Source organism: Ursus maritimus, unplaced genomic scaffold, assembly GCF_017311325.1.
Source record: "Ursus maritimus isolate PB19 unplaced genomic scaffold, ASM1731132v1 scaffold_8, whole genome shotgun sequence".
NCBI lineage: Eukaryota > Metazoa > Chordata > Mammalia > Carnivora > Ursidae > Ursus > Ursus maritimus.
The window spans coordinates 24,472,807-24,485,080 of record NW_024426996.1 but is presented as its reverse complement, the minus strand read 5'-3'; the positions used below and the strand labels follow the sequence as shown (position 1 = coordinate 24,485,080).

Here is a 12,274-nt window from a genome sequence, read left to right as displayed (position 1 = left end):
GGCATCTGGTCTGATAGAGTGTGAGAAATAAGCAAGTCTAAAGTGATGGGGAGGACTAAGTGCAAGGTCAGCGTTGATCCGTGTGAACATACAGAAACCCTGGGCTTTGGAGAGCCAGTACAGTACAGGGAATGACCAGGGTGCCTGGGCAGGCGTCCCATCCGTGCCATTGGCTCGTTGTGTGACCTTGGACATGTACCTAAACCTCCCTGTGCTTCCATTCCTCCCCTGAAAACCACGATAGAATAGTGCCCACCTCAAAGAATTGCTGTCAAACCTTCACTTGGTTAATATCGGTGCAGCACCGTGGCCCAGCACACAAGGATCACTTAACGAAATGTCAGCCTTTGTTTTTTTATGCCCCTGGTGCACAAACTATTCAATTATGAGGTCCAGTCCTTACCAGCCATGTGACCTTGAGTGCATTACTTATCTTCTCTGTGCCTCAGTCTTCTTATCTGTAAAATGGAATAATAATAATTCTTATGTCACAAGATTGTTAGAAGCAGTCATGATACCACACCTAGGAGGCTGCCTGGCTCAGTTATCCCATGATCACTATTACCTGACTTTAGTATTATTTCTTCTGGTAAGAAGCTGAAAATGATAAAGGACAGCCTGGCTTAGGCACCAGGAAGTGCAGTGGCGTTGAATGTGTGGGAAGGTTTAAAGTACACGCAGGAACATCTGAAGAAATGTAGGAAAAGGTTCTCATACTTGTCAAGTAACGTGTATGCTCTTTTGCAATAGTGGGGTCTTGGCTCTTGGAAGTGACGCCTAGCATGGCCTATGCTCACTTGTTGTAAGCTCGCGTAAGAGAAGTTGAGAGTCATTCCTGAGGGCAGAGATGCACTCACATTTCTTTGCGTCCCCTCAGTTCCCAGCCCGGGGCTAGACGCCAGGACCTTCGCCGAACCCCGTCAGAACTCGGGTCTCGCGCCCTGACTGTCCAGCAGAGGCCGCCCTGGGCCGAGGCTCCCGGGACCCGAGCGCCGGGAGAGGGGAGGCCGGGGGTGGCCTTGTCAGCGCCGCGGGGCCCGGGTGGGAGGGGTTTGGCGGGGGCCGGCGCGGCGGCAGAGGCGGCCCGGGCTCGGGCGGCGGGGATGGAGCAGAAGCGCGCCGGGCGCCGGAGGACACGCAGCTGACGGAGCCGCGCCGCGTTTGCCTCGCTTCTCCGCCCGCCGCCGGAGCAGCCCGAGCCGCGCGGGCCGAGCGCGCAGAGCCGCCCTCGCCTCCCGCCTCCCACGGCCGCCTGCCCGGCGGAGCAAGAGGCGTACGCGCTCCCAGCGCTCGGTCAGTCCCGGAGCTCGGCACCGCACACCAGGGTACCATGGTCTGCAAGACTCTCTTCGCTCTCTGCATCTTCACGGCAGGTATTTGGGGGCGCCGTCCTCCCGGAGGGGCCGGGCGCCGTACGGGCCCCGGTGGCCAGCGCTGGGGCTGGGGCTGGGGCTGAAGCGGGGACACGGGGAAGTAAGTCACCACGCGCCGGTGGCCGGAGTGGGACGAGCCTCCGGAGTTGCGTGAAGGTATGTGCGCACTTGGATTTGGGGTGGTGTAAGCCTGTCGAGATCCTGAGCCCTGCGGGACGGAGGGGATGACAGGGTCCTTCCTGCCGCAGCCCGCGCCCACACAAACTCTGGGCTTTGTGGAACAGGTGGCTGCGCGACGCGTTCGAACCCCGGGTGGGCGACACTGACTGCGTGCGACTCGAGGCTTCTGGCATCTCCGAGCACACCCTGCCAGAGTCGGGAAGCAGACTTCTTGAGGCGGTTGGGCCCCGGGAGGGACGGGAGAGGCGCGGGGAATCGCATCTGGAAGGCTCTAAGCAGTGGCTGCGCGCGCGGCGGGGACTTGGTCTGGTCTCGGGTCTCCGGCGTCCCTCCGTGGTTGCGCGCTGGGGATGATGCGGCACTCACAGCCCCGCCGGCAGCTGCCTTAACCCGGCTCGAGCTCGCGATCACCACCTGGGTTTGCAGTTCTACCCTGTGGCCCGGAGCCTCCCCCCAAAATGAGTGCAGTGGCAGAAACTGTCTAGTTGGCTTAAAACTACCCGCCGCCCCCGACACCAATTCTGGACCGCTTCGCTCCGCGCGCCTCGCTGGTCTCGGGACCAACCGCTGCGGCCTCTGGCAGGGGCTGCGGAGAGAGGAGCAGGGGGACTGAGCTCGGCTTAGTGGGGGCCGGGAGACGTTCGAACAACGTTTTCAGTCTGGTGTTGGGTACCCAGTTTTTCCAGAAAACGCAGCCCCACAAGGGACAATCGACTATGGATAAGGCACCAATGGAACCAGCAGCCCGAGTGCGTGGACACTTGTTCCAAAGCCACACAGCACAAGCTGATTTGACTCATACTTCTAGTCCGTGGTTTTTATCCTCCTGAATTGCTTGGGTTCCTGTTCTCGTGGACACAGGTTGTTACAATTCCTTGAAAAGAAGCTAGGGGTTTCCTGGCCGCTCGCAAAGGATAATGCAATTTTGAGGAAAAGTTTCCCAACTCAAGATTATAGCGTGTTTTGTTTCGTTTCTGTTTTCTTCCTTTACTTGCTGGAAGCCTGGGGAAAACCCCCCTTCTCGTTTTGGTATCCGCACTGTTTGCAGTCGCGTCCGCAGACGTTCCCGAACACTCTGGCGGCTTTGGCTACGCAGCCTACGCGGGGCTGCGAGCGCCAGGATCCCAGCAGGTGTAACAGCCTCATCCCAAACCACGGGATTGCCATGTGAGGCAGTTCCAGGAACCCTCCACGCAAGAGATGTTTACGAAACGACATGAAAGGTGCCTTTACTTTCCTCCTCACTGGAAATCTTTTCATGAAGCCCAAGGCTCAGAAAAACTTGAGAGAGCCAGTAGAGCCAGTGCGTAGGTTTGTTTGCTAATTTTATCTTGTGGCTTGTCTTTTTAATTTTTATCGACAGCTCTGGCAGCTGGCAATACCCGGACTAACCCTACTGGGCAGTGTATGTAGCATTTTTTTTTCTTAGGAACTCAACATTCTTTTTTTCTTGGTCAATTTTAGAGTGTAGTCCAGCTGTTCTGGGGGTGAGAATATTGCCCTTGTCCATCGCCGGAGTGAGGGGGCTTGGGGGGGCCACTGCGCAGCCTCATCCATGTAGGGGGTGGAGGTGTCAGAACCAAGACAATCACACCCTCCCAGTTCTGGGGCTCTTCTGACCCCAGAAGACATAGTTATGTTTCTGTGTACATCTTACAAACAGAGTGATGAAGCTTCAATCTTCTCTCTTTAGGGATCCCTGTGTTGTCAGAGCTACTTGCAATTAGTGGTAAGGAAAATAATATAAAAATTGGCATGAATACCTCATGAGACTCTTTGCATCCCAAAGTAGGTTGTTTTAAGAAACCAAAATATCATTTTTCTAGGAAAAGAAATTGCTGTGTTGGGAAGGGAGGGGGGGTGAGGGTTCAGGAAATGAAAGTGGCGTGGGTGTTTCTGTGGCATCCCCCAGCTCCCTTGTAAGGCTCTGGTCAGTTTCACCCAGCAGTTGCTGCTTTTCTGTTCTTCTTCTCCTCTTCCTCTTCCTCCTCCTCCTCCTCCACCCACCCCTGACTCCTCCTCTTCCACCTTCTCCTCTTCCTTCTTTTTTACCCCTCCAGTAAAACTCTTAAGGTGATACTTTCTTGAGTCAGGAATGGGGTTTGGCAGGGGACTGTATTTTAGCTTAATAAATCCACTCAATATATACATAGCATTTTCTCCTGCCTGTATAATGGACTTGCAAATATGTGGGTATTGTCAACAACAATAATCTCAACATTTATTCACTTGTATTTTAAAAAGAAAGAAGAGGGAAAGCTTGGACTGTCTTCAGTTCTTTCAAAGTTGATCATGGTATAAACTATAGTTGGCTCTTTTACAGACCATTCTCAAATATCTCTATGCTCGAGGTGTATAGGAATACTGCCCCCAAATTAAAATACAAGGCTGCACCCTTGTTTTGGCTACAGAACTGATGAGGGAAGGAGAATGGCAGGCCACAGGAAGCTTCCCTCTTCATCCCTCTCCCTCTTCCCTCCGGATTCTCTTCTTTTTTCCCACCACCATCATTACCCCCCTCTGGTGTTTTGCATTGATTTAAAATCTCCCTCACGGAGACATACTGGAACTTTCAAAAGGCCTTTTCCAACAGTCAAGGAGGACAAAAGGGAAAGAAGCATAGGTAAAAAGAGGCACAAACCCCATGATCCTACTTTCCTGCCTTGGATTCTGCCCTGTCTGTCCCTGCTCTTCCCACAGAGAGACCATCACATCCCACTCCATTACCTAGGCCGATATACTGGCCGTTGGTGACCAAACCCAACAGAGCTAGACTCCAGTCTGCCACCCAGCTAGAGATCCCGTCTGTGTTCTGGGCCTGTCAGATCACTCTTCTCTGGGTGACTAATACCTAGAATGTCCTGATCATTGAAGGGGGACCCCACCCTACACATTTACAGCTCTGTTGTCACTACGAATCATGATGTAGGCCAACACCTTATCATAAGCCTATTAAAGCCTTTTCATGAATCATATCTTAAACATATTAAAAATAAACCAAAAATGCACACACATTTATGAGAAAAGCAAGGTTGCCTGTGGTTGGGGGGGAGGGGTGAAGGGTTACTCCCATTCCTTTAGCCTGGTCACCTCCCATTCTTCTGAAGTCTGTATCACAGTCCAAGAAGTGACACCTCCTTCCCATGAAACCCGACCTGAGAAGGTGGAAGCTCTTCTTGTTATCTGATACATTTACTGGGGCAGTGTTGCAAAGTGGTAAGCCCGGGGATTCTGCAGCGAGATTGCCTAGGTACAAAGCTGAGTTTTACTCCTTACTAAGTGTGTAATTTCGGGCAAGTAACTTAACCATTCTCAGTTTTCTCATCCCCAAAATTGGGCAAATAAAACCTCATAAGGTTGTTGAAAGTTTTAAATGACTGAACTTACAGCGCCTGGGACGTAGGAAGCACTCAGTAAGTGCTAGCCCCCGTTGTTTCTATTGATCTTATTGATAACGTTTGCCAGTGTTTGGTACCCATTAGGTCGTCCTCTCAGAAGCAGAGCGTCTACGTTTGCGCTTAGACTACGTAAACCAAAGATCTCAGCTAATAGTCCAGCGTAGAGCCAGCTGTTCTGGCAAACCTTAATGTGCAAATGAAGAAAATATTCAGCTGAGCCTACTAAATGCCTAATTTGAAAAGGTTAATAATGTGCCAGCTCCGATTTAGCACAACCGTCCGAAAGAATGCTCTGTAACGAATAGAAGCAAAGGCTCACATGGACTTTGTTTCTTCCACAAAGTCTTTTGCAACCTGGTGTGTTTCAGAAGCCCGACTCCGCCAAATCTTTTAAGTCAGGTTCCCAGAGTCACAAATTTTAGATGATTCCGATGAAAGAACTTAGGAAAAGGCAGTTCATGGTACCTGAAGGATCCAGAATGGCTCTCTTGAAAACCCAGAAGCGTCAGTAATGACCAGACCTCTATTTTACCTTGAGTGTTTGGGCCAGGTCTAATTGTGTGTGTGTGTTTCTAAGGAAAATATGGGCCAAGTTTTGTATACTGTTTGATCAGACTTTCTTAAGCAATAATTTTCCCTGTGGGAGTAGGGAGGTGGGGAAGTGGCCACAGCATCCACTGGAAACAATGGAGAGGGACATTTTAGAAATGTTTTCAAAAGGGATTGGCTGTCTTCACATCCCAAATGAACGGAATTCTGCCATAGCGTTTATAATGGTTTGCTTCCTTCTGGAAGTATCTGTCACTTAAACTGGGTGTGTTAGTTTGGGAATCAAATATTTGCTTTGCTAATAAGATACTGACTGAAACAGTTGTTTGGAAAAATTAATGTTTCATTTAGAAGACAGCAGCAATTCTAGAAAGAGGTAGGCAAGTAGTAATGTGTGCCTTAGGCAAAGCTGGCTTTTTACTCGGAAATGCAGGGCTAATGGGTGATTGTCCAGTTAAGGTGACTATAAAATAAGACTGATTTGTGTGCGGCATGACTTTACTTTTAGTCACAGCATAAATTATTTAAATGACAGAATTCACATAACAGATTTTCTGATGTGTGGATCTTTAAACGTTCATCATTATCCTTACACCAGCATAGCCCGTTTCTTTTACCTGTTTTATACCTGTTTTAATGTCATTTCTAATCATTGAGACCTTTGCCACTTTTAAATAATAGAAATCATTACAACAAAATAGACAATTACATAATTCTTTTCATCAGTGTTTTCCGTTGGTACAGGGCAGTATGGTGTCAATTGAAAATAATCTGTTTTAATTTTCCTTTGGCTAGTGTTGCCAGATTTAGCAAATAAAAATACAGATTGCCCAGTCCAATTTGAATTTCAAATAAACAGTGAATTCTAAGCATGCCCCACACAATAGTTGGGACACACTTAAACTAAGTAATTTTTCGTGATTTCTCTTGAATCCAAATTTAACTGGGCATCCCATATTTTATCTAGAAACCCTACGTTTGGCCTTTCATCTGCAATTCGTCTATACAATGGGTTTGATATAGGACTCACTTTCCCTTGAATCCCCCTCACCTAGCTTTAGTTGCCCTGCTCCATTTCAGTCTGTTCATGGGAAGACAGGGAGATTTCAGGGCAGCTCTCTCTAGGATAGCAGCTCCAAGGAATAGGGTTCAGAGGCAACTCTCCAATGAAACATTTTTAATCTGATTGCATTTCCTTTTTTTTTTTTAAGATTTATTTCTTTATTTTAGAGAGCATGTGTGCACGCTGGAGTTGGGGGGAGGGGCAGAGGGAGAGGGAGAGAATCTTGAAGCAGACTCCCTGCTGAGTGTGGAACTGGGACCCTGAGATCATGACCTGACCCCAAATCAAGAGTCAGACACCTACCCAACTGAGCCACCCAGGCGCCCCTCTGATTGCATTTCCATTAACTGTGCACTGTTACGTGTTTCTGAACAGCTGGAATTTCTGTGGCCTTCCTGAAGCTACATTACCTTAGTCTCTTGTGACTTTTCCTTTAAAAAAAAAAAAAAAAAAAACGGTATCCGTATTTTACATGGTAGCAATATTCTTGCCTGGGAGCTGGAACTAGAAGCCTTCTAGAATCCAGCTGGCAACTGATTAAAAAAGAAAGTTATAGAATAGCTTTGGATTTCAATGCTCTTTTCTGTGCCAGGATCTTAATACATCTCACAAATATTAATTATATAAGGTTACATAATTCCTGCAGGATAGGACTATTGGTACACTTGAAATCTGTAGGTATAAAGCCTGAAGCAACATATTAGAATTTCAAGGCAAATTGGAAAAAAAAAAAAAAAAACCTTAAGCAATTGAACTGTGGTGGAAATTAGCATCTTTTATACCTATGGCAGAATCTGTGAGATCTGTGAACAGGTAACTGTTAAGTGGGGGGAAAAATTGTGTCAGGTTACCAGTGTGGTATTTGGAAAACACGTCTATTCAATACAAAATAAGATGAATGGTAGAATACAACTTTGATGATAGTATCTTCCACTTATAGTCCAAATTCTGACACCTGATTTTGTTTTCTATCACGGGGGAGATAAAGACAGAGGAACTTCGGTGCAGGTGTTGAACACGAAAAGAATTGGAAGAGAGAAAATTTTGTTTGTTTGATTTTTTGTGTTTTTTGGCCGTGATTGAATGGGGTGATGAAAACATGTTAAATGATGGTATTCTTGCCAGTTTTGTGTTACCCAGAAGCGTACTCGTTACTGACCGTTTGTTCACGTACTGTTGTGTCCCGTGATGGATTACTAGTAGTGCTTCTGCTTCTTAGGACCTAGAAAAGCTTCTGTGATCCTACGGACGGACAGCAGACAGATAGCATTATACTGGCGTTGAGTATTTGATTGTTAAGCACTCCACGCCATAGGGTTCTTGCTTTGTGCTGTAATTTGGATTCTTTAGGAAGAACGAGAGCAATTATCGTAAGGCTAAAAGGATGCTCTCTTTCTTCACCCTGCAGAAGCTACAATGCCTTGTCTCTGTGTGTTGAGGGAAATGTTTAAGACGCCACCATTCTATTGAGTTCATGTAGTGTGTCAGATTACGTCAAATTATGGGAGGATTTCAGTACATCGTAGAATTACAATACGGAGGGGTCTTGATGCCCGTTTGTTCATGAGAGGGTCCTAAAGAAATCTGGTGGACTGAACACCTCTCTGTTGGCCTGGGAAAAGAGGCAAGTCGTTGGTGGATCGCACACTCTGCCAGTGGGGAATTCTTGCTCTCGGTGGATTAGCGGCATGAGAAGCAACATCAAGAGGAATATGGCCATCACCCAACCGATGAGGAAGCCTGGGTGTTTTGTCTTAAAAATTACAATTTGATACGGACAACATCCAAGAGGAAGAGCCCTGGAATTCTCCTTTTTGAAGAGCTATTCACACAGGTCTGAGCAAGAGAAAGAATGATCAGTTTTCAAGAATAGAAGATCATTCATCATTTACATTGTAGGAAATGTCAGTGGGGAAGTAAGTGTGATATCAAATTACATGTGGAAACTGGGTAAGAAATGGACAGTAGGAAGGAGTCATGGCTGTTCCAGAAATTCTGCCTAGGATACATGGGGGAGAGGCTGGGGGTGGTCTGTTACATGAGACGAAGAGAATATCAGATGGCTGAATGTGGTGGCGGTTGAAGAGTAATGGGGGTAATAATTAAAATTATTGGGGGCTACTCCAGACCAAACCACCCCCTTGCTGCTGCTGGGAATGGGGAATGCATTAAGTTTCATTTTGGGTGGAGGGGGTAGGGGAAAGGGGGTGGAGGATGGGATAAAAGATTCCTCCTCAAATTTGTATGAATATAAACCTACTTTAGTAGCCTCTTTAGGTCTGTGAAAGGTTGCAAATCGAGCCTTTCTGATGCAACAATGTGGTGGCCCTTAATGGCAGGTAAGTAAGGCATCCTCAGCAAAGTAAAAGGGGACAAAGAATGAGAAAATGCTTTGAGATGCCAGAAGGAATGTGCTGCTTAGTTCGAATCCATTAAGGAGGGCTGAGTGGCGTGGGGTGCTCGCTTCAAGGCAGCCATCCTAGACGCACCCGCACTTCAAAGAGTCTTACTTTGAGCAGACTCCCCTTTCTAGTCTTATAGAAAGAGGCGCACAGCCCTGATATTTATCAGGTGAGGATGAGATTTTTTTTTAAGATTTTATGTATTTATTTGAGAGAGCGAGTGAGAGGGAGCACAAGAGAGGGGAGGGTCAGAGGGAGAAGCACACTCCCCGCTGAGCAGGGAGCCTGATGCTGGACTCGATCCTGGGACTTCAGGATCATGACCTGAGCCAAAGGCAGTCATTTGACCAACTGAGCCACCCAGGCGTCCCAAGGATGAGATTTGCGAGAAGCAACAAGGTGTGGTGGAACAGGCTTTGGCTAAGTCAGGCTGGCATGGAATGCCAACTCCAAGATCTCAATTTCCTGCCTTTTTGGGTTGTGATGTATACATTGATTACGATGTGAGTAAGCATTCAACAAATAGAAGGTTTAATTTATTTTACTTCATTTGCTCGCCTGCGTCCCACTACTAGATTGTAAGGTGCGGGGAGAGCAGGAATTTTAGCTGCTTTGTCCCCACTGTGTCCCCAGCATGTAGAACAGAGCAAGACACCTAACGAGTGCTTAGCAAATATTTGTTAATTTTTAATTGAGAACCTGCATGTACTAAAACACTGTCCAAGACTCTGGAGAAACAACAATGAACAAAAGACACGAAACTCTACCCTCAGAGAATTTTCTTCTTTGCGGATGATGAATTTTGACTTGGTCAGAAGAAAATCAGTGGTTGACTATCTAATAGGCAGCAGGGAGTCTGCTTCTCCCTCCTCCTCTGCCCCTCTCCAGGCTCCTGCTATTTCTCTTGCTCTCTCTCAAATAAATAAAGTCTTTTAAAAAACACATTTTTGAGGGTTGGCAAAATGAAGACTTAATTCAAATTTTGCCTTAGATCACCCCAAAACGAGACATTGGCAAACTTGCTTACTATCAGGTGCTTACATCTAGTGTTTCCAAATAGCTTTTAAAAAAATATATGAGTCAGCCTTTAGTTTTCATTGAGGGTTACAAAAGATAAACTTTAAAATCAGCTTTTTTTTTTTGAGCTATGCACATACAAGACGTTTCTTTTAAAAATGTAAGCCTTTCCTCACCCCCATGGATATCACTTTGAAATAGTTGAAATGTAAAAAAATAAAATACAGTTTAAAAAAAGAAAAAAAAAAAAAATAGCTGAAACGTTTTAAGTTCTCTGGCCAATTAAGAAAATGTCACCTTTGAGCTCAGCTAGAAAAGTCCGCCATTTGAACATTTTTGAGAATTTTCGGAATAAGTAAAAATAAGCTGCTGATGAAAAGTGCTTTGAGTCTAAAGGAAGCACGAGTGGCAGTCACCCAGTGATGTCTGAGAAAGTTAACTAAACTCTACCGCTGAGTGTTGAGAGCATAAGTTAGTCGCTAATGAACCGAAGAACAGAATGGGAGTTTTCTTGGCCTTAAAGACTCCGCATCTGCCTCCACTGGTGACTCTGAATTGTGTTGTGGTCCAAGCGATAGTCTGAAGGGGTCGAGGTCCCGACTGGAATCAGCCGTGCGGTCCCGTGAACGCTTGTTACCAACGCCGCAGGGCGGACCCCCGACGGGACTGGCGTTGCAGTCACCCGGGCTGGCAGAGCCCTCAGCTTCATCGTCCAACAAATACTCATGGTACTTTCTGGCTCAAATAGAAACATTTAAGTATTTAGCAGCTGCCAAGAAGAACACGAGCTTAAGAAATAACAACATACGTGTCTTGAAGCCTCAGGGACAATGGTACAATTGAAGACTGGACTTGAAGAGCAACCTATAAGCAAACCAAGGAACAGCAAAGATGACACTTTATGTTACAAACATCTGCCTTGCTCGTTCAGCGAGGTCCACTTGCCCATTTTTGAGGGGGGCAGACGCTCGGAGAGCTGGAAGGAGAGCGGCATGGGCTGTAAACTGGGCAGTGGCCAACGGGGCAGTAAGGCTGTCCCGGTGCTGGGTGGCGTGAGCGTGACACCGGAGGGCAGGGGACCATTCGCCACCTCTCCTCTGTGGGACGGACCGTGTTCCCGAAGGAACTGGAAAGCAGGGCCTGTGGCAATTCGAGGTTTCATTTTTGAGGAACGGTCAGACGGTTTTCCAAAGTCGCGGCACCATTTTATATTTGTGTATCCTTTCTCAATAAAGTCACTCAAGGACATTTTTTTAAGAAAAGGAAGAAAAAAGACAAGAGAAGCCTCCCCAGATCTCAAAGGCAAGTGCAGCTGCTGAGGAAGGGAAAACGATTACCTCACCGAGAACCGAGAACCGTTTGAGTTAGGTGGGTTATCGTGAAAGAGGGCAACGTGGTTTCTGAGATGAGGAAATTTACAGCCAAATTTTTGTTAAAAAAATTAAATGTCAGTAAGTGACAGTCATGTCTTATTTTATAACAGTTCTTAAAAGCTGCCCTCAAGCACTGTTTTCTTTTTTTGTTATTATGGAAACTATAAACAGGCACAGAAATTGCCAAGAATGTATCTATCACCCTCCCAGACCTGAGTCAGAGTCTGTTTTGGTTAAGAACTTTTAAAATTTTAATACGTTGGAAATCATATGAATGTCTAACCATAACGTACTGGTCGGATGGATTAGCAAACATTCAGTGTTCATTCAACTGGGCCACACCGAGCAACTGCTAAGAAGGGGGAGGTGCTTGGCTCGTTAATGTACGAACACATTAGGTGGTTACAGTATGTTGAACTAATAAGTGTAACTTTATATTTCACAATTATATCTGAAAAGCAAGCTACAGAATAAATGTACATTGTGATGCAATATTTAAAACATTTTTGTGTGTGTGCCTGTAGAGAAAATCATTTAGAAGAATATGGTGGCTATTTCTGGCAAGTGAGCTTTGGGTTAGTTTCACTTTTTATGCTCTTTTCTTTTGTCTGAAATTGTTAGTTTGTATTGCCTTTGCCATTAAAAAAGTAAAGATATTGTCAAGATTTTAATCCCTCTTTATCAACACTTAATGCAGCTCTTGTAATTGCTGGATAGCTACTTCTGTCCTCAAAATCTTGATTCAGAAATCCTTCTGATGGATCCCTCAAAAAATACGTCTTAGAAAAGCAAATAACCTCAGAAAGGTTTACAGGATATCACTGACGTAATGGGCCGGGACGGTTCTGGGAAGGAATTGACTTAAAGTAATATTATATTTCATAAAACCAGAGTGCTACATAAATCATGGATCAGAACA

At 46.0% G+C, this 12,274-nt stretch overlaps 1 protein-coding gene across 1 annotated transcript in view; it reads left to right on the top strand.

Moving 5' to 3' along the window:
- Nucleotides 1–1,078: 1,078 nt before the first annotated feature.
- PARM1 (prostate androgen-regulated mucin-like protein 1) overlaps nucleotides 1,079–12,274 on the top strand; it is a 103,890-nt gene continuing 92,694 nt past the window's right edge. The window contains exon 1 of the mRNA XM_040625116.1: nucleotides 1,079–1,373. Within this exon, the coding sequence (XP_040481050.1) occupies nucleotides 1,331–1,373 (43 nt within the window). The 5' untranslated portion in view covers nucleotides 1,079–1,330. The remainder of the gene's footprint in view (nucleotides 1,374–12,274) is intronic.